Source organism: Rana temporaria, chromosome 6, assembly GCF_905171775.1.
Source record: "Rana temporaria chromosome 6, aRanTem1.1, whole genome shotgun sequence".
NCBI classification, from domain to species: domain Eukaryota; kingdom Metazoa; phylum Chordata; class Amphibia; order Anura; family Ranidae; genus Rana; species Rana temporaria.
The window spans coordinates 157,676,098-157,699,143 of NC_053494.1; the positions used below are offsets into that span (position 1 = coordinate 157,676,098).

A 23,046-nucleotide genomic window follows, 5' to 3' on the forward strand; every position below is an offset into this window, starting at 1 on the left:
CATATTTCTGCACTGCTATCATACACAAGTCATATTCTTTTTAACCACTTTCCACCTGTGCTATAGCCGAATGATGGCTACAGTGCAGGCTTCCAGTACCTGGAGGGCATCAATAGAAGTTCCCCCATGTCCACCCTGCTCGTCCTGCTCGGCTGATCACAGAACTGGGTAAAGGGCCAATCACAGCGTGCCCTTTACCACGTGATCAGCTGTCAGTCAATGACAGCTGATCAGGAAGTAAACAGGAGCTGGTTACATGCTTTATTTCTCCTCTTGATCAGTGTGAGGAGAAAGGAATAAAGCCGGTAACTGCCTTCTGTTACAGGGACATCTGTCCCGATCTGTGCTACCCATCAGTGCCCACAAGTGCTGCTAATCAGTGCCCATAAGCGCCATCTATCAATGTCCACCAGTGTCAACTTTCAGTGCTCATCAGTGCCACCTCTCAGTGCCCTTCAATGCTGCCTATCAGTGCCAATCAGGACTCCTCTTCTGGGGTCCAACGGTGGCTCTCACGGCTCCTCCACACAATGGATAACCCCCTCTGGGAAGCTCTTTCCCGAGGGGGTTACCTTGCGGGCGCGCTCTCATGTCATATACTCTGCGTACATAGCCGCCGAGTGTATGACTTGGCCCTGCCCCCCGGGGGGCGTCATTAGATTTGATTGACAGCAACGGGAGCAATGGCTGCGCTGCTATCAATCTACCCAATGAAGAGGCGAGAAGCCGTGGGGAGAACGACGCGTGATCGTGCCCACGGAAGTTCAGGGCTCAGGTAAGTAAAACGGGGGCTCGGGGGGGGCTGGACAGGGCAAGGTGTATAGGATGCATTAAGGTGAAAAAACTCTTTAGATCCCCTTTAAGGCTCCATGCGCACTGTTTTTTTTTAAGCTCTTAGAAGCTAAATGGTGTTATCCTGTGTGTCCACGTACACTACTTTAGGCTACTGGCGTTTTTTAAGCTTCAGTGTCTAGGAGTATAATTTTTTGGTAAGTTCTTGGTAACGTTTCCCCTGCAGAAAAAAAAAACACAAACGGTCCTAAACACTAATATTAAAACACTCCTAACAGCTTTTTTTTAAGCAGATTATTTTTCTTCATGCACTGTAAGAAAGCTAATAAAATGCTAACACTCCTAAAAGCTACCAAAACACTACTAGAAGTGGGCACAAAAATGCTAATAGCATCATTTTTTACCCAGCATTTTTTTTCTAGTGTTTTTGGAGCTTCAAAAAAATGCTAGTGTGCATGGAGACTAATGTAGGTCTGTACTGAGAGAAATACTGGACCTGTATTGCTGACCTCTTTCTAATACCGTATTTTTCTGCGTATGAGACGACCTTTTGTATTTAAGAATATCGCCCAAAAGTTGGGGGTCGTCTTATACGCCAGATGCAGAGTCAGTCAGACTTCAGGCGTCCATTATTCAAAAGCCTCGCCGCCTCCTCGTCCTGTTCCGTGATAGGCGGAGCACTCAGTTTCCCAGCAGAGCCTCTGTTCAGTGTTCCGCCTATCACGGAGGTCCTCTCATCCACGGACGAGAGGACCTCTGTGATAGGCAGAACACAGGCTCTGCTGGGAAACTGAGTGTTCTGCCTATCAGAGAACAGGACGAGGAGGCGGCGCGGCTTTTGAACAATGGACGCCTGAAGTCTGATTCTGCATACAGGGATAAGATATGGAGATCTGGAGTTTGGCACAGTGATGTAGGCAATGGGCACAGTGAGGTATGCAATGAAAACAGTGAGGTACGAATGAGAACAGTGAGGTATGCAATGAGCACAGCGAGGTATGCAATGGGCACAGTGAGGTATTCAATGGGCACAGTGAGGTATGCAATGAGCACATTGAGGTATGCAATGAGCACAGTGAGGTATGCAATGATCACAGTGAGGTATGCAATGAGCACAGTGAGGTGTGTCGGAAGGGGGTTGTCTTATACGGCAAGTATATCCCAAAACCAACCTTTAAGCTGAAAAATTAGGGGGTCGTCTTATACGCCCAGTTGCCTTATACTCCGGTAAATACGGTACTAGATGTCTGGTTGTCTCTTACTTCAAGAGAATACTCCTAAACTGGACACTTGTACTTGGCCAGTGCCTCAGATTATATTGGGGTCCCTAGATCACCATGACAGATAAGAAACAAGTGGTTTAAAAATGGCAGACTCTATACTATCTCCTAGAAGGTTTCCTTTCAATATATCAGCTGGCATGGGTTTTGAAAACTCAAGCAAGGGTTAAAGCTGTAGGTTTTCTATTTTCTCTCCTTACCCCCCGAACTCAAACCTATCCACCCGCTCCAACCGCCCACACTTTTTTAAAATTATTATTATTAATATTTTACCCTTCTTGTGCAACTCCTATACTCTCTTTGCTTACTTTGTTCTCCTCCCTGTGGCTACTCTTCACTTTGGGCACTTAGGTGCCCCTTCTGTGTTCCACTACGTAAAAAATCATCCGTCTGCTGACATATACCTCTGGGTGATTGGAGACCTATTTGCTTTATAGTCATGAATTCTACTCAGATAATTTGTTCATTGGATTTGTAATTCCGCTTTCCCTGTACCTTCACCTGTTCATTATTATAACTTGATGATTTCTTACAGAACTGGTTGGGTCTTTGGGAAGGGGTCTCATTAAATTTTTTATATCCTTATCCTGTTTACATATATCAGCATATGATCTGCTTTGGAATATCATCTTGCACTGTATAATATACAGAAAGACTAAAAAACACATACATTAAAAAACAAAACAAAAAAAAACAGAGCAATTTCCTGCCAAATATATGCAGATTTCAACATTGGAAAAAAACAATTAACCTGATTGGTTGTTTCCCTCTTGCTTCTGTAGTTGTAGCTATCTGCCATATGTTAAAATTGCTTAGAACTATTGTAAGCTAGACTGTAAGTGCATTTCTAAAATGTCCCTGAGACGAGAGCACTTCTCCTTTGAGCAGAGACCGTATGTGAAATCATATCTACGGTTCTCAGAAAAAAATAGCTCATGTGTCAGTGTTTATTTGCAGCTGCTGTGCCCCGTCTGACACCAAAATGAAGGGTTGTAAAAGCTTTTTCCTCTCGTCCTGACTCTTCGCTTCTGTCATACAGCATATGAACAAACAAAACCATCTCCTTCGTCTTACTCAATAAATCACTGTCAGCCTATCCCATCACCTTTTATGTGCTGTCTGCATATTACTGGGTTAAGTACAGTACTTATTCCAACTAGCTGCCCTAAAAGAAGGATATCTGTTGTGTAACATGCTAGGAAGCGCTGCTTTCATAACCACCCGGCCTCTTTGCATAAGCATCTTTGGTTACAAATAGACAGCCAACCCAAAAACCTACTATAAACATTTGAGAATGGTGGGATTGAATTACTAAAGGCAGATAGGCTGTGCAGTGTGCACCTTGCAGGGAAATTTTCCATTAACTTAGTGAATGTAATGATGCCCTGCTGACTTCTATTACCCAATCATCGGCTCTGTTTGTGAATGGACACGCAAAACCGTGGATCTGGAACTAGCTTGCTTGGGTTCCCCCCATTGCAAGTTGCTTCTTCTGGGGGCATGAGGGGGGGCCAGGAACGCTGGCAAAGGACCAGAGAAAAGGAAGATCCAGATTGCTCTGTACAAAACCAAGCATAACACGTTTGTTACTTTTAAAATAAAGATAGAAAAAAGCCTTTAGCGCTGTTTCACACTGGGGCAACACGACTTCCAGCGCGACTTTCACAGGCAACTTAATAGAGACGACTTGAGCGCGAACAGCAGCGCGACTTGGGGCGACTTACAACGCGCCTCAAGTCGCCTCCAGGACAGGCGACAAAGCCAGTGGCCAATCAAATAATAATAAGCTCTGTGGGAGGGAGGGGTTTGTCCGTAAAAATTATTTTCACTTCCTGGAAAGTCACTTCAGTCAAGACAGTGATCCGACTTTGGAGGCGACTTCCATTGAAATCAATGGATACAAGTCGCCTAGAAATCCGAGTGAAGTAATACAGGAACCCTTTCTGAAGTTGGAGCGACTTCAGTAGTGTACATTAAGATGGCTCCCATTAATTTCCATTGAATTTCTAATGTCGCGCTACTTGGGGCGACTTCAGTCGGATCACAAGTCGCTCCTGTGTGAACCGGCTCTTAATATTACTTAAATGCATTCTCTGAATTAAGGTAAAAAAAAGTCTGCGTTCACCTCACCCCCCCTTCCCCCCAGCTAATCCTTATACTTACTTGAGCCCGATCTTGATCTAGCGCAGTGTCTGAACTCAGCTCGGGATTGAGCCCACATTAGTGACCTCATAGTAAGTGGCTTGCTATGGGGGCACTCAGAAGAGGGGAGGAGCCAGGAGCGACTGCTTGGGACCCCAGAAGAGGAGGATCAGGGCTGTTCTGTGCAAAACTATTGTCCAAAATACTTTATTTTTTTATCTTACTGCATTCTATGCATTAAGAACAAAAACCTTCTGTATACAGCAGCCGCCACAGCACCCCATAATATTTACCTGAGCCCCATCTCTATCCAGTGGTGTCCACCAGTCCCTCCGCCATCTAGGACTCTCCCTCCTGATTGGCTGAGACACAGCAAAAAAAGTGATCAGCATTTAGAATGGCTAGCATTCTGGTGTATATTCTGGTGTATAAAAACTGCTCATACTAGTAACTTGTCTCGTCAATGACTATAGATAATCATATCCACTGGAAGGATCATTGAGAGGTTCAATAAAAATATCTGCTAATAATTCAAATGTACCTGCTATGAGAGACATTAGTGGATTGCCACTTTTGTCCTCTCTTTCTAAAAATGCTGGTTCTGTGCCTGTCATGCTGATTCTTTGCTTCCATGCTTTATGATACACTGATCCAGAACCCAGATAAAGCATTCCCTTTTAAATATAAATATATTTTTACTTACTGTTTACTTGTTCTGGGTCTGTGATTTTCCCTGCAATGTTTTCTCTGCCCATGAATCGAAACAGTTCCATTTTGTTCAATGCCATTAATATATATATATATATATATATATATATATATATATATATATATATATATATATATATATAGCCTCTCTTCTCTCTTTAAACTTCGTGACAGATGGCAGTCTATGGAAAATTTTAATAATGTGCTTAAACTGTAGCATTATGTCAAACAAAGTTCTCCAAGGTTAAAAAATGAACAGCTACAGAGCCAAGTCTGATGCAAAATCATAATTATCAGGATTATCGGAACAAATTACATGTAAATTAAATATACTGCCGGTAAAGAAAAGTGTGAATAAATGTAAAACTGCTTTTTTTTTTTTTTTTTTTAAATGTCTCTAATCATTCAGCTAAAAGAATCATTTAAGGATCTGAAGAAAAAAATTAATAACCTAAAATTTAACTACACAAAAAAAGCAGATAAAGGAAGGAATCTGAAAGTAATTAAGAATCAGCTACAGCAAGTTGAAATGTATGCTGAAAGACTTCAGGTAAGTGCTGTGAAACAGCTGCCAAAATTGTGCAATTTGTTTCAATTTAATTACACATTTGTGAGTTTAATGATGCAAATAACATTTTAGGATATAAATGAGAATGTTTTCTTGTTAGAGCCCTGCGGTCTAGAAAAATAATATTATGTGTCATAAAATGTACTGGGAACAGTATACCATGACAAGAAAATTATCTATCAAGCATAACAATGTAATCATGAAAATGTACATAATAATGTCACTCCTAGCTGGGCATACTCAGTAAAGATACTGCATACATGGAATTTTTGTAGAGCTGTAACTTCCTGCAATGGTCAAAAGCATATGGGAAATTAAAGTGACCCTAAGGGGTTGGCAAATAGACTGCAAGTGCAGTTGCTCCAGAGTTCAGTAAATGAGGTTAAGCTTCACTTTGCAAAGAATACCCCATCACATGCAAGGAAAAAAAAAAACAGCATTTTTGCTCACACATGATTGGATGATGGAAGTCAGCAGAGCTTCTGCTTATTTACTAAGCTCTGGAGCAACTAAACTTTGCAAAGTGCACGGTCTATTTGCTTTTAGTAAATCAACCCCTAAGGCCCCATACACACGAGAGGATCTATCCGCTGGTATTTATCCGCAGATCAGTTCCAGCGGATAGATCCTGTGGTGTGTACGGCCCAGCGGAAATTTATCCGCGGATATTATTCGGGCCGATGGATTTCCAGCGGATAAAAATTTCTTAGCATGCTAAGAAATCCATCCGCTGGAATCCTGTCCAGTGGATTGATCCGGTGGTCTGTACAGACTCACCGGATCAATCCATCCGATTCCCTCCCTCGCATGCGTCGTAATGATTCAATGCATGCGTGGAAGTCTTTATCTTACAGCGTTGCGCACGTCGCCGCATCATCATCGCGGCCACGTCACCGCGGATGTATTCCGCGCGGATTTCGATCTGATGGTTAGTACAACCATCAGATCCAAATCCGCCAGAGGATTTATCCGCGGAAACGGCCTTAGGCTTGGTTCGGACCTATGCGTGTGGCTTTGAGTGTGCAGGACTCCACTTTTTCAAATCTGACAGATCTAGAAATGGCACAAGGCGAAATCCCTGAATTGCTATATGGAGACTATGGGGTTGATTAACCTATATAGACAAGGTTGTTCACTTATTCACTTAGCTAAATAACCAGTCTCTATCCCTTTAGTAAATTAGAACCCATATGGTACTAGTGTGTAATATGCATTTTCGAATTAGAGGAAGCAGTTATGCCGCATACACACGATCAAGCTTTTGCCTGGCAAAATCTCATCTGAATTCCGACGGAAGTCCATTGGAAAAAATTAGAACATGTTATATATCTAAACTCCGATGGAATTCATCGGAATTTCCGATGAAAAATTCAGATGGGGCTACACACGATCGGAAAATCCAATGGAAAAAGTCAATCTGACTTTTTCCATCGGACATTCCGATCGTGTGTACGGGGCATAAGTGTTTTTAAAATTTCCATCCCTCTGCAATGAGAAGAGAGAAGGTTTGTGCAGATGTTCAGATATACTGGAAAATCTCAGTGACAGAGTAGTTCCAACATGTACAATTCTTGCTATTGCATCCTAGTGACCCAATCCACTCACATATCCAATTCAATCATCAAAAGGGGTTTAAGTAAGCCATTTATTGCCACCATTAACATAATGTCATTTCCAGCAGACAGAGCTGCCTTCAGTCTCTGCTGTTACAAATCTGTTCCCTATCTATCAAACTGTGACATATGAAGTGACAGCCACTGATAAAAAAAGACATAAAGCAGGTAAAATAATACCATTCACTAGTTACTATAGAATGTAAGCTTTTAGATTCATTAAAGCACATGATCTCACAAAACTCACCTTTTGCTATTCCTCAATAAACGACTACTACAGCTTGTACAAGTGTGCCGCGTTTTCATACAGGCGAAGCCAGGAGACAATAAGCGAACATCAGAATATGTGCCAAGAGCTTACTTTGGCTATTTTTATATACAAACCCTCAAGACTCTTCAGCAAGCCATAGATATTTTTAAAGACTTGTATTTTAAATTTGCCAATACTTGGTATTATTTTTAATTTGGCCTTTAATGCACTGTTTTTAGAGATAAAACCTTATTAGATATTAATTATGATGTGCAAACAACATTTTTTTCACACTGGCAGTTAATGCTCATGATTTTTTTTATGTATTTGCAGGCTTTAAAGAAGAAAATTGATAGTTTAGAAAAGAAAATAGGCATGGAACCCCAGAAAACTGATAATATTTGTGAGGCCATTTGTGAACTACAAAAACATGTTAATGATTTTAATAGTGTGACACAAGATTACAAAGTCTACCTTGAAATGGCTGAAGACCTACAACACGTAATGGAGGAGGTGAGGAGTGTGGCATGTTTTGATGTTTCCGTGATATTTAGAGAAGTAGGCCACCTCAAACTGATATATCATGCTAGTGTGTTGACTTGTCCAGCAGTGAGCAGCCTGTTGGCGGGTGCAGCATAGTGCGGCGGCAAATAGTCACACATTTAGATGCAGTATAAAACTTGTATTAAACAATTGCAGCAACAGTTTACAACTAAGCCGGTGGGCGGACTACCCAACCGGGTGCACTCACAGTTTCCAGCAACATGACAAGAGCAGATTTCAGCCAGGCTGACAGCATTTGTTGAGAGGGGCAGAATGTGGCCTGGCCATCTCGTGCCCAGCCGGGAAGGTATCCAGAAGACTTGTGACCCCAATGCTGTAATTCCTCATCAGGATCCTTTCCCTATCAGTAGTGCTGACCCTTGCAAACAGTGTACTTTTCCCTACGCTACCCACTTGCATAAAGCGTGCCTAACCCGGGAGCCAGGTCCTTAAAAAAGGCCCTGCCTGACCCAAGATGGCCACTAGAGTCATATGGGGTGACAGCATTTAACTGGAATTCTTCCTCAGTGACGCTGGGAAACCATAGAGGTACCATGTTTCCCATGACTGCAGGGGAGAAAACAGACTGCACCTGCCTACATGCCTTCTATACCTCTTAACCCTCCTGGCGGTATTCCCAAGTGGGGCTTCGAGTTAAATTTCAGTACCATTAGCGCTAACTCCGAGTCACACTCGGAACTGCATTGCAGAATCCTGGTCCAGGTTACTTACCTTGTCAAGAGGATCCTGCAATGTCCCCTCCCCCCCGCTGTGTCCCCTGCCGAATCATCCGACCAATGCTCTGTGTCGGGCTCTGTTCCCTGCGAGTGTTGCGTACAAAATACATAACACATACAGTTCATTGTAATCTTACAGATTAAATTACTGTATCAAATAATTTCACATTTATTTTGTCCCTAGTGCTTTGTCCATCTCACTAGTGTCCAATTATAACTAAATACTACCATTCAGTGTGCATTCTAATTCAGACAAACTAGCAATAACAAAATGTATTATTTTTTTATTTTTTTTAACAAAAGAGCCAGTTTTGGTGTGAAGAAGCCTGTGCAACAGTTGTGCGAGTGGGGCGATACTCTGCAGAATGTAAAACCAAGGAAGCAGTAGAGGTGCTTTTGAAGCAGTTTAACAAGTTTGTAGATCCTACACTACCACAACAGGAAGAGAGAATACAGCAGGCGATCAACATTGCAAAACATATTTATGGTAAGCATTTTATACTTCCTGGGGTCCAAATATTTAAGATTAGCCTTGTTGGCTTGCCACACCAGTCAAGCTAGATCTTTATAAATGTCCTGACTAAGGTTGCACCGGTACTTGTATCAGTATTGGTGCCGGTACTAAGCGTTTGCATGAGTGCAAATGCTCTGATACCTGAAACCGATACCTTTGTGGTGCGATTTGAGCCCATATAAAATGAATGGGCTCAAATCACACTGCAGTGAATCACATGCGGTTTCCACAACCTGCTCCTGTATGAACCCAGGCTTGTAATAGTGATAGTAATAGTAATTCAGACTGGGTTCACACAGGAGCAGTGCAGGAAACCGCATGTGATTCGGACAGGAATCGCACTGCATTCCTGTTCAAATCGCATGTGATTCTTCACAGTGCAATTTGAGCCCATTCATTTTGTATGAGCTCAAATCCGCAAATCGCACCACAAAGGTATTGGCAAGTACTTGAGCACAAGTATTACTCACCAAAAGCATGTATCAGTGCAACTCTAGTCCTGACTGCAATTTTAATATGTAAATCTAAAGTTGGATTATATACTCTCTCTCTCTCTCTCTCTCTCTCTCTCTCTCTCTCTCTCTCTCTGTCTCTCTCTCCAGTATCTCACAAAAGTGAGTACACCCCTCACTCTTTTGTCAATATTTTATTAGATCTTTTCATGTGACAACACTGAAGAAATTACACTTTGCTACAATGTAAATGTTAATGTCTAAACTGCTGGCAACAAAAGTACACCCCTAAGTGAAAATATCCAAATTGGGTTCAATTAGCCATTTTCCCTCCCAGGTGTCATGTGTCTCATTAGTGTTAAGCCCCATACACAGGGTAGGACTTCAAACAAACTTTTCCGTGGATTTTTGTTTAAAGGGAGTTGGCCGGGGCACACCCATAGCATACACACGGCAGGACTTTTTCTGCAAACTTTCCCAAAATCACGTGATTTTTCTGCTCTTTACCGCCACCCTTTGGTCAACTTCTGCTATTGTTGGTTGATTTTAACATTGGTTCTGGGCATGCGTGTTTGTACTTTGGACTAAAGTCTGATGGATTTCTGTACACACGATAGGACTTTGCACCATCAGACTTTTGTTGCTGAAAAGTTTGTCCGTTTGCAGAGCAAACTTTTGTCCGATGAAAACTGGAAAAGTTTGTCCGATGGAGCGTACACATGGTTAGATTTTTTGAAAACCTGCTCATTTTGAAGTTTGTTGTCAAAAAGTCTGATCGTGTGTATGGGGCTTTACAAGGTCTCAGGTGTGAATTGGGAGCAGGTGTATTAAATTTGGTGTTATCACTCTCACTCTCTCATACTGGTCACTGGACGTTCAACATGGCACCTCATGGCAAATCTGAAAAAAATAATTATTGCTTTACATAAAGATAGCCTAGGCTATAAGAAGATTGCCATGAACCTGAGACTGAGCTGCCGTTCTCTACTCACTCACAGCTGTCAAAACAAAACAACCACCCAGCAAATGTTTATCAAAATTGCTTAGTGCTGAGAGATAAAAGGAAACATTGTAACATTTAGTTCGTTTAGCTCAATGGGATGAACTTCGGTCTGTAAATGAGGTCAGTTTAACCACTTAAAGTCTAATGCCTCGTACACACGATGGGTTTTCCGGACGGGAAAACTGTCATGTTTTCTTTTGGTCAGAAAAACCGGCCGTGTGCATGCTCCCTAGCAGTTTTCCCGACAGAAAAACTGAGAGAAAAAAAATAAGAACATGTTCTATTTTTTCCCGTCGCGAATCGCCGCGTTTTTTTTATGGGGAAACACTGCTGTGGAGCACACACGGCCGGTTTTCTGACCAAAGCTCTCAGGCAGTTTTCCTGTCGGGAAAGCCGGCCGTGTGTACACAGGGAAAAGTGACCAAGCCGATTCTTGGTTTTCCCCTCGGGTTTACCAGCAGTCTTTTAACCACCAAGAAACTTGATCGTGTGTACAAGGCATCAGCCTTTTTCTGACACTTGTTGCTTACAAGTTAAAATCAGTATTTTCTGCTAGAAAATTACTTAGGACCCCCAAATATTATATATATATTTTTAGCAGAGACCCTGGAGAATAAAATGGAGGCCATTGCAATATTATATGTCACACTGTATTTGCGCAGCGGTCTTTCAAACAACATTTTTGGGAAAAAATACACTTCAATTAATAAAACAGATAAATAAATAATAAACCCCAATTTTTTGTATTATGTAAAAGATGATGCTGCACCGAGAATCGTGATCTTTTATTTAACCACCTCAATACTGGGCCTATTCTGGCACTTCTCTCCTTCATCTATAAAATTATTCAGAACCCCCAAATATTATATATATATATATCTATCTATCTATCTATCTATCTATCTATATATATATATATATATATATATATATATATATATATATATATATATATATATTTTAGTAGACACCCTAGGGAATAAAGTGGCGGTCATTGCAACTTTTTATCTTACACGTTATTTGCGCAATAATTTTTCAAACATTTCATTAATTAAAAAATAACAAAACAGTAAAGTTAGCCCTATTGTTTTGTATAATGTGATATATGATGTTACGCCGAGTAAATAGATACCTAACTTGCACGCTGTAAAATTGCACACACTCATGGAATGGCGCCAAACTTCGGTACTTAAAAACCTTCATAGGCGACACTTTAATTTTTTTTACAAGTTACCAGTTTAGAGTTACAGAGGAGGTCTAGTGCTAGAATTGTTGCACACGCTCTAACGCACGTGGTGATACCTCACATATGTGGTTTGAACAACGTTTAAATATGTGGGCGGTACTTACGTGTGTGTTCGCTTCTGAGCGCGAGCTACCGGGGACAGGGGCGTTTTAATGTATTTTTTTATTTTACTTATTTTGTTTTATTTTTACACCTTTATTTACATTTTTTTATCACTTTTAGTCCTATTAGAAGGAATGTAAACATCCCTTGTAATTGGAATCTATTGTGATAGGTCTTCTTTATGGAGAGATGCGGGGTCAATAAGACCCCACATCTCTCCTCCAGGCTTAAAAACATGAGATTGTGAAAAAAAATTCACCGATCTCATGCCGACAGCCACGATTGCGGCTTTGTTTACTTCCAGGGCGTGACATCATAACTCCTCCGCCGGTCATAGAGATGACCAGTGACCATCTTGTCATCTCTATCCTTGTCATCCGGAAGCGACCGATTCGTTCCCCTGGGCCCCCGATGGCACGGGAGAGCCCGGAGAAGCACTGTATGGTGGCTGGAGGGAGGGGGCGTCTCCTCCCGTCGCCTATAATAACGATCAAGCATTGGAACTGCCTCTATGATCATTCTTATGGTGTGCAGAATCGCCAGCTGAAAATAAGGATATTTGAATGATGCCTGTAGCTGCATCATTCAGATATCCCCCCCCCCTCAATACCAGGACGTCATATGGCGGCGTGCGGTATTGAGGTGGTTAAGCAAAAAAAATTGTGATTCTCACTTTTTCCATAATCATGCAGAAATATATATACTGTATAGTCTCACACTCTACTCTATTGCTTCTTTGCACATTGTTGTCAAACACTGTACACATGGGCACAGGAGAAGGCCAGAGGTATGGGCTTCGTGGAGAAGGAGGTGACTGTAAGTTGAGTGAGTGCCATTACTGTGATTTCAGGAGGAGACGGAAATGATAAGTACTTTGTATATATTTACAGGAGCGGATGATGGTATGAAGTTAATTGAGAAGATATTAGTAAAACACAAGGAAGCCATCAACTCTGTGGATGATTTATGTATCTACCTAAAGGAGCTAGAAGAGAAGCTGGACTCGGAGGTATGTGTAGGTTATTTTACCATTGGTTGGAGCAATTCAGAATCACTTAAGGCAAGCAGCTAACACAGAAGTTAAATACATACATGCATTGTATATCAAATGTTTCAATATATCAAGTATTTATGTGCAATTAGTCCTGAGAGTAAACTACAGGTCGCAGACAGATATTTACACTGTTTAAAAAATAAATAAAAAAATACAGTCAAAGATGTATTCATTATCACAGGTCTACATTAATTAGTGTCCAATAATTCTGCCTGAAGCTTTAAGTTTATGACCTAGATTAGAAGTAGGATGTTGATGCCTAACCGGTTAGACAATTTATTTAACAGGGACCGTAAGAAATAATAACTATTGATTTTAACAGATACAAGAGATAGATACAAAAAGGTAGGCGGCAAGATCCACTAAAATAATCATAAAACTGTTACAAATATTGAAAACAGAGCATACAGTATCTTACAAAAGTGAGTACACCCCTCACATTTTTTGAAATATTTTATTATATCTTTTCATGTGAAATTACGCTTTCCTACAATGTAAAGTAGTGAGTTTACAGCTTGTATAACAGTGTAAATTTGCTGTCCCCTCAAAATAACTCAACATACAGCCATTAATGTCTAAACCGCTGGCAACATAAGTGAGTACACCCCTAAGTGAAAATGTCCAAATTGGGCCCAAAGTGGCAATATTTTGTGTGGCCACCATTTTTTTTCCAGCACTGCCTTAACCTTCTTGGGCAACAGAGCTCAACAGTTTGCCACTGGAGTCCTCTTCCACTCCTCCATGATGACATCACAGAGCTGGTGGATGTTAGAGGTCTTGCGCTCCTCCACCTACCGTTTGAGGATGCCCCACAGTGGCTCAATAGGGTTTAGGTCTGGAGACACGCTTGGCCAGTCCATCACCTTTACCCTCAGTTTCTTCAGCAAGGCAGTGGTCGTCTTGAAGGTGTATTTGGGGTCATTATCATACTGGGCCCAGTCCTTGAAGGGAGGGGATCATGCTCTGCTTCATTATGTCACAGGTGCATGTTGGCATTCATTGGTTCCCTCAATGAATACAGCCCCAGACGGTGACTCACCACCACCAAGCTTGACAGTAGGCAAGACACACTTGTCTTTGTACTCCTCACCTGGTTGCCACCACCATGCTTGACAGTAGGCAAGACACACTTGTCTTTGTACTCCTCACATGCTTGACACCATCTGAACCAAATACGTTTATCTTGGTCTCATCAGACCACAGGACATGGTTCCAGTAATCCATGGCCTTAGTCTGCTTGTCTTTAGCAAACTGTGTGTGGGCTTTCTTGTGCATCATCTTTAAAAGAGGTTTTCTTATGGGACAACGCCATGCAGATATGAAGCTGAGCATGTGCACTCAACTTCTTTGGCCGACCATGGCGAGGCCTGTTCTGAGTGGAACCTCTGTATGGTCTTGAGCACCGTGCTGCAGCTTAGGGTCCAGGTCTTGGCAATCTGTGTGTAGCCTAGGCCATCATTATGTAGAGCAACAATTTTTTTTTCAGATCCTCAGAGAGTTCTTTGCCATGAGGTGCCATTTTGAACTTTCAGTGACCAGTATGAGAGAGTGAAATTTAACACACCGGATCCCCATTCACACCTAAGACCTTGTAACACTAACGAGTCACATGACACCGGGGAGGGAAAATGGCTAATTGGGCCCAATTTGGACATTTTCACTTAGGGGTGTACTCACTTTTGTTGCCAGCTGTTTAGATATTAATGGCTGTGTGTTGAGTTATTTTGAGGGGACAGAAAATGTACACTGTTATACAAGCTGTACACTCACTTACATTGTAGCAAAGTGTAATTTCTTCAGTATTGTCACATGAAAATATATAATAAAATATTTACAAAAATGTGAGGGGTGTACTCACTTTTGTGTGATACTGTATATGCTAATTTATGGTGCCCCAAAACAGCCCAACCATGGCCTTGATTCATGGCCAAATACATCGCTCAGGTGAGAATTTGACTATTCTGGGAACTATAGTGTAGTGAAACAAAGGGTTTTGATATTGGACACTGGTGCTCTGGGGCATGCAGAACTCTTGAAGAATGGGAAGATGTCTTAACATTTGCAGAAAGAAAACTGCCCATTTATGCCCAACCTTAGTTACGTTTTTGTAAATTTTATGCCTCTGCTTTTCCTCAAAGGAACCACAGAAAGTTCCCGAAAATTCCATAAGCGGAGAACATGGGGAAACTACAGATCCTCTTTTGTCTGTCAGAGATGGTAGTATACTTGCAAATGCAGAATTACAGCCTGACTTGCTAGCAGAAGAAGCTGTATCTGGTGATGAATATGAGTGCATATCCCCTGATGACATCTCCTTGCCTCCGCTTGCTGAAACTCCCGAATCCAACCTGCCCCAGTCTGAGACAGAGCAGGATGAGCAGAATTGTTACAGCTCCCATAACATGCATGTCAGCTCGTACAGCTTGCAAATGCAAATAAATGCCAGTGGCAAGAGGCTGGTGGATGGTTCAGAAAGGCTAACACCTGTTGCTTACACTGACTTGTCGAGTCACAGGAGAGAAAAGACTTCCAATTATAATGAGAGGCTCTGTTCTCCCACTGTTGGGTATAAAACAGAATCTCCTATTTCCCAGCACTCGACAGTAGTCAATGAAACACGCTATTCCCTAAGTACTTCACCTGCCAAAGCAAAACCCAGCTACCACCTGATGAACGAAGTGCATGAGAGTCATTTGCAGCGCCGTTCTGTTTATGAGAGCACGGAAAAAACAGAACAATTGCATGCCTCTGATAATACTGCTAGAGCTAAAGATAGACTGCATGCTACCCCAGATGAATTCTCTGGTTTCATGTTTCAATCAGACACTGCCAAGACCTGCCAGAGGCATACAGTTACCCAAGAGGCGATTAAAAGTGTTTCAGAAAAGCACAGCAATGTTAGCCCTGCAGGTCAGAGCCCTGGGTTCACCAAGCACCTGTCTAATGTCACTGTTAAGGAAGGCTCTCCAGTGACTCTGGAAGTAGAAGTTACCGAATATCCAGAGCCTACTCTAACCTGGTGGGTAGCCTATAATGAAGAAAAAATATAGTGTTAACATTTTTTGGAGCACTCCTTTAATTAAAGTGTTTATGTGTTGTGTGTGTTGCCATAACTTTCAAAAAAACTAGCCCTCAGGGATCTTCCAATGGATAGACGGGTTTCTGTGGCTATGCCACCATGGACATTTGCTAGTATGTACCACATTTTATAACTTGACACCCAATAACAAAAGAATCAGCAGGCTACAATTTTTTTTTTAAACATGGATCACATCTTGGTGGTTCTAAAGAGGCAGATACCATCCAGTTAGTAATGGAGGGGATCGTGTGGACAACCTTTACCACGTCTTGTCTAAAAGTTAAAAATCATTTTAAAGAAAGACTAAACAAACAGAGGTGATGTGTCAATGAAAGAAGGTATGATATGGTGCCAGAACATGCTGCTCAATACAAAATGACCATGTAGCCACACCAATTTAATTGTCTAGAAGCCACTTTAATGCAATAGGCATACTCATAACCACCATCATTATATGTAGAGTTTGGCCTGAACACCCTGTTGCCAACTCTAGGCAATTTCATGTGGATTCTGGCAGGGGCCATGTTAATGCAAATACATACACTTAAGAAAGTCCTTATTTGCAATTTGTAGGGCTAAGTAGGCTTTGTGAATGAACAGAAGTGTAAATGAGCAGTGCATCCTTTTCACTATATGGTGCATGCATTTATGTTCACATGTTGTTTCTATTGTTTGGTCTAGCCATTGGTTCATTTAGGTTAAAAGAAATCCTTTATTTTATTCCAAATTTGTGCACTTCCCAATATTTTTTTTAATTATTTAATGTCACGCTACATTCCATACATACTTGTAGTACACAGTGGATTTGCCTTTAGTAAATAAACCCCTTTGCTCATTAACCTGCCTGGCGGTCTTCCCGAGTCTGACACGGGGTTAGATTTTCCTGCTGCGAGCGGAAACCCCGTGTCAGACTCGGGCTTGCCTCGCTAGATCCACAGGCACAAGTTACTTACCTTGTCCCTGGATCCAGCGATGCCACCGCGCTGTGTGAGCGAGCGGGACCTCGCTCGATTCACACAGTGCCTCCGTGTGACGCCGATCTCCGTTCCCTGCGACGTTACGACGCACGGGGACGGAGAACGGCGCCAAATTCAAAAACGTAAACAAACACCTTACATACAGTATACTGTAATCTTATAGATTACAGTACTGTATGTAAAAAAAACACACCCCCCCTGTCCCTAGTGGTCTGTCCTGTCCTGTGTCATGCATGTCATTTTATATAATAAAAACGTTTCTTTCTCCCTGCAAACTGTAGATTGTCCATAGCAACCAAAAGTGTCCCTTTATGTCAAAAATAGTTTTAGATCAGCTAAAAAACAGCGATAATAAATTATAATCACTTGCAGAATTGTGCGATAGCGATTTGTGGGGAAATTCGTCATAAAAAAAAAAAAATAATGACAGCAACAATTCTGCAACTGAGCAAATTTCAGTGATTTTGATTTGATTACATTATTGAATAATTTTTATTATAATTATATTATTATTTGTTATAATTATTTATAATTATTTATTATATTATAATTTATAATTTTGTTTTTAAAAAAATGTCATACCCGGGATGCCTATTAGAAGCTTGTTTGGTCAGATTTAAGTGAGTTATTTCTAAAAATTACAGACCTACAATATAAAACGCCAAATTTCCTTGCAAATAATGGTACCGCTTTTAGCATGTTTTTTCTGACAGAATCATACCGCCAGGGAGGTTAAACTACCATCAACTTCTTTCCAGTGACTTTTGAAGACAACAGAAAAAGCCATTTAAACAGACACAGTCATTTTGCCTACAAAATAAAAATAAATTAGGTTTTTAGTAATTAAATAACTACTTCATGTTAAAAAAAAAAATAGGACTACAATTTAACATTTTTGTAAGGTTATAGTAATGTAACTAACATTTACAGAACAAAAACACCTACAGCTTAGTAAATATATCACACACATATATACCACGTATTACTTTTGCAAAATTACATCTGTAGTGACAAAAAGGACAGGATGTTCACATTTTAAGAAATCTGATTTTGATAAACATATTATTAAATAGTTTTGCTGGAGTGACTAATTTATTATACTAGCCAATGGTTCATGCCAGAGTTCTTTAAAATGATATTGATATGTGATACACAGATTTTTAATAAAGGTTGTTATTTAATCAGCTGTGTGTTATACTTTTGTTTCATCAAATATAAGCAGATAAGGTTATGGATTTCTGCAAGACTATGGTATTTCTCCTCACTTTAAGGAAATTTCCTTTAATTTCCTGTAATGTATTTAAGACAGGAAATAGAGGGAAAACTCCCGAGTGAGGATACATACAACAATTGAAATATTTCATCACTTAGTCCAAAATTAAGAAACAAGAGAATTTTTAACTTAACTTGTACTGCCAAAGCAATACTGACCAAACCATATGTCCATTCTGGTTAGGTCATTGAGAGGCATCCAATTGCTAGACTCCTTTGTGCACCGTTGGGTATTCTTTTTTTTTTTTTAAATCAGAAACCGTTGGCTATTCTTGGCACTGATGTGCACCCATACTACAAAAATTTAGATCAAATACTGTGTACCTGATTTTTTATAGGAATAAAATAAGACACATGCATGAAGAACATGATACACTTAACCTAGAATTAAAGGTGACATAACTAATAAAATGGCCAGAATCAGGAACTTCATGAGGGAGTTCATCCAAAGTGCTTGCGAGTTCCAACAAGAAGGCCAGAAGATTTTTTACTCAGCCAGCAAGCATCTCCTGGGTAGACTCACTTTATAATCAACCAATGAATTCTAAAACATTGGAAGCACAATGTTTTTCACAGCGAACAATCGTGTTAGCCAACTGAAGTTGCCTTTGCCGACTTATTTTTAAAGATGCACATTCCTTATGTTTGCTGTACCACTTAGCATATCACTGACCTGAAACAAGTACCTGTATATTCAATAGAGAGCGGTCAGAGGTACAGCTAAGATCAGACCATCCAAAGATTTAGGCTGATTTCCAAAATATGCATGTTTATAAAGGTGGAGTCTCTGAAAACCTATCGAGCATGGTCGAAAGACATACCCTTGATAAAAAATGATGATAATGTCTGGGTATGCAAATTGTGCGATGATTAGCACACACCTATTGGTAACTTCACCCTATCAGTAAAATAAATACACCTTCCACTTCTTAGAAGTGATGGGGGGATCTAAGTGGATGGTAACTGTCACTGCATTTTGTTCTACAGTTTGTAAAAACTGTTTTTATTACAGCATCTGAAATTATCAATCAGTCATCACCAGGCTTGCAAAACTAGCTGCTAGGAGGAGGGATCAGCAGAATGCACTGGTTCAGTCCCTTTTTATTTAGGCTCGCTCCCCCCCCCAGAACTATATCTCACAGGAACCCTTTCCCTTCACAAAGTGCATGGGCTGGCTAATTTGAGGCAAGGCAGCAGCATTGTTTTGCTGGGAAAAAATCTGTGGCCCGGATTCTCGTACGAGTTACGCCGACGTATCTCCAGGTACGCCGTCGTAACTCTGAGTCCGAGCCGTCGTATCTATGCGCCTGATTCTTAGAATCAGTTACGCATAGATTTGTATTAGATCTGACCGGCGTAAGTCTCTTACGCCGTCGTATCTTAACTGCATATTTTCGTTGCCTGCTAGGGGCGTGTACGCTGATTTACGCCTAGAAATATGTAAATCAGCTAGATACGCAAATTCACGAACGTACGCCCGGCCGACGCAGTACAGATATGCCGTTTACGTTAGGCTTTTCCCGGCGTAAAGTTACCCCTGCTATATGAGGCGTACATGTGGCGTACCAATGTTAAGTATGGACGTCGTTCCCGCATCGAATTTTGAAAATTTTACGTTGTTTGCGTAAGTCGTTCGCGAATAGGGCTGGGCGTCATTTACGTTCACGTCGAAAGCATTGGCTTCTTGCGGGTTAATTTGGAGCATGCGCACTGGGATACTTTCACAGACTGCGCATGCGCCATTCGTAAAAAGCGTCATTTACGTGGGGTCACATAAAATTTACATAACACACACCCACATCTACCACATTTGAATTAGGCGGGCTTACGCCGGCCTATTTACGCTACGCCGCCGCAACTTTCGTTTGAGAATACGGCACTTGCCTGTAAAAGTTGCGGAAGCGTAACGTAAATAGGATACGTTACGCCCGCACAAAGATACGCCATTCTACGTGAATCCGGGCCTGTGTATTCGCGTGGATAGGAACAGACAGAGGCGGGAATCTATAGTCCAGCTCAGCAGGTCTTAAATATACTGTAGCTGACAATGCTCAGTGCAGCACTGCCAGCCCACAGCAGAACGTTAGGATACTAGAAGGATCATCAGGTAATTTTGGTACTTGCATTGTTTTTAAAGGAATAGAACGTGGGAAATGTAAACTTTAGTTGATATAGACCTATTTAAAAGGGTAGAAAATGTATAGCACTTGGATGAGGGCTGGAATTTATTTGGTTGGTAAGACTTTACTCTTATATATTATGCCTACAGTGGCTTTCTAAGACTCATGTCCGCAGGAAAGACTTCAGAACACATACTAACATACATAATGCTATGGTGTTCTAAAACTTTTATTATGCACAATTCCCTGAATTATACACAACACAAAGGAATTGTAATACCAGCATTTCTACATTTAAGATGAATACTGAACATCTCTTAACATTTTCGAATTTTGCAGTTTGAACCTGACCCAAATACTAACTCTCTGCTTTAGGTACAGAAAGAAAAAGAAATACTCCACAAATGATCATGAAATCAACAAGGGAAAGCAAACCAGTCACACTTTCATCATTCAAGAGCTCTGTAAGAAGGATTCTGATGAGTATATTGCTCACACCTCTGCCTATAAAGCCTCTGTCTTTTCTGCTGGTGAAGCAAAAATCAAAGGCATAACCCAACCAATTTTGGAAGTCAGCTGGATAACATTGTTTTTCATATATATATGTGTCTTAGTAATGTACTGGAAATTTTCATAGTAGAATTTAATAAATGGGTCAAAGACTGTACATGGTATAGTTCCTGGTAATATCCAATGATGTTTAAGGATGTTTATTTTTGAGTAAGAGAGCTTAACGTTTAAATCCAACCAAAACTTCACCTTTTAGTTTTTGGATATAATTCAAAAAGTGAATACATACATAAAATGAAATACAAATCAAATAAAGCAGCAAATCTATCATAAAATATTCTTAATACAGTGAAATTTCAGTTTTAGCATAAAGATTTGCGCTACTTATAACTAAACCAAATAATGCACAGTGAAAAACATAAACTATAAAAGTCTTCCAATAACCACAAACTTAATTATAAAGTCCTTATGCAAAAAGGAAAGAGAAAAGTCCTCTTCTTATGTGCTCATTTAAACATCAATATGTGAAAGGGCTAGTTTACACTTGCTTCAAAACATGGCTTTGGACACGCTTTGTTAAAGCTCTCTGAACGCCAGTCAAAGCTCCTGTCATTAATAAAATGGTTAGCTTACAGTCCTGTTAGACCTGGAGATCCAAGTGACAGCTGTAGATTATAATTACAGGCTGGTCACGCTCAAGCCACAGGGAGGAAGACAGAGAAGCAGCTAGGTAAAGCAGGGTTTTGACTGCCAGACAGGACACACAACTTTAGCAGGGAGTGATGCTTATGGAAGTGTGGTAGCCTAGACTGAGAAAAAGGACAGTGGCTGTAGGCTCATAATTGACAAGCTTCGTAAGCCCTGTATACATGATCTGTTTGTCTCATGAAAACAGTTTTTCATCGGACAAACCGATCGTGTGTGGGCCACATCGGTTTGTTTTTCATCGGTGAAAAAAAATAGAACATGTTTTAAAATTTTCCCACGCATGCTCAGAATCAAGTCGACGCATGCTCGGAAGCATTGAACTTAATTTTTCTCAGCATGTCGTAGTGTTTTACGTCACCGCGTTGGACACGGTCGGGTTTTTGACCGATGGTGTGTAGGCAAGACTAATGAAAGTCAGCTTCATTGGATATCCGACGAAAAAATCCATCAGATATCCGATCGTGTGTACAGGGCTTAAGTCAATTACCAACCTCAAGGCTATTAATATTTTTAATACTCTCGGCCTAGACTAAACAAGCAATTAATCCTCAAATTGTGGTGACGTTGACATTAGATGAGGCATAGAAAAACTTAGAGAATATATAAACCAAAGACCAGGTGGCAGCCTTGCAAACCTAGGAAGCCATTGCCTGATGCCAAAACACCCAGGAAGTACGCTTTGACAGAAAAAGGTGTAAACTTGTCTTAAAGACTATAAGCTTGAATCATTTTCTGTCTAAGCGTCCAAGAAATGGTGGAGTGAGAATCAGGGTCTCCATTACAGGAATGGCAAAACGTGAGAAGGCTCTAGGCCTCAACACTATATTTTCCTTGTTTAAATAGGGTTCTTTATGGAACAAGGCCTATAGCTCTGATACACGCCTCATAGAGGTGGTGGCAACAAAGATTGCAACCTTGTGAGTGTGTTGACTCAAGCATGAGGAAAGCATCAAGGCTGCCTGTGTCAGATCCCTGAGGAGGAACACTGTAGGCTTCCCTGAAAATGTCAGTGGATCATGTCCTGGAAACGACTGACTACTTCAAGTGCACTTGAATGTGATCCAACATGTTGCAGTACTTAACGGAAAAAATCTAATTGAGAACAATTGGTAAAACCATGGATACTCACAAGCCAGCTTCTGAGAGCAGAAAGGGTTCAAATGACAAAAAGTGAGCAGCAAGGACTAACTGAGGTGAAAACATGTGTCTCTTGCAAATAGGAGTAATGGTGGGAAGCAGCTACCTCATGCTGAAAAGGTGTGCAGAGTGCACATAACCCTTCAGTTAGTGACCCAACACTTAATTGTCCCAGATGTTAACAATTTCTGTGGAAACAAATTAGCCTCGATGCTCAGCCCACATGATGTACTAACAGA

General features: G+C 40.9%; 1 protein-coding gene across 2 annotated transcripts in view; it reads left to right on the forward strand.

The window, feature by feature from the left end:
* CCDC141 (coiled-coil domain containing 141) overlaps positions 1 to 21,119 on the forward strand; it is a 193,874-nt gene extending 172,755 nt beyond the window's left edge. The window contains exons 18-24 of one of the 2 annotated variants that reach the window (XM_040357655.1): positions 5,332 to 5,472; positions 7,687 to 7,866; positions 8,937 to 9,120; positions 12,841 to 12,959; positions 15,143 to 15,221; positions 15,828 to 16,023; positions 20,828 to 21,119. In XM_040357655.1, coding sequence (XP_040213589.1) covers positions 5,332 to 5,472; positions 7,687 to 7,866; positions 8,937 to 9,120; positions 12,841 to 12,959; positions 15,143 to 15,221; positions 15,828 to 16,023; positions 20,828 to 21,089 — 1,161 coding nt within the window. In that variant the 3' untranslated portion in view covers positions 21,090 to 21,119. Of the gene's footprint in view, positions 1 to 5,331; positions 5,473 to 7,686; positions 7,867 to 8,936; positions 9,121 to 12,840; positions 12,960 to 15,142; positions 16,024 to 20,827 lie in introns of both variants that reach the window. The other variant, XM_040357654.1, reaches the window with a different exon arrangement.
* The last annotated feature ends 1,927 nt before the right edge of the window (positions 21,120 to 23,046 follow it).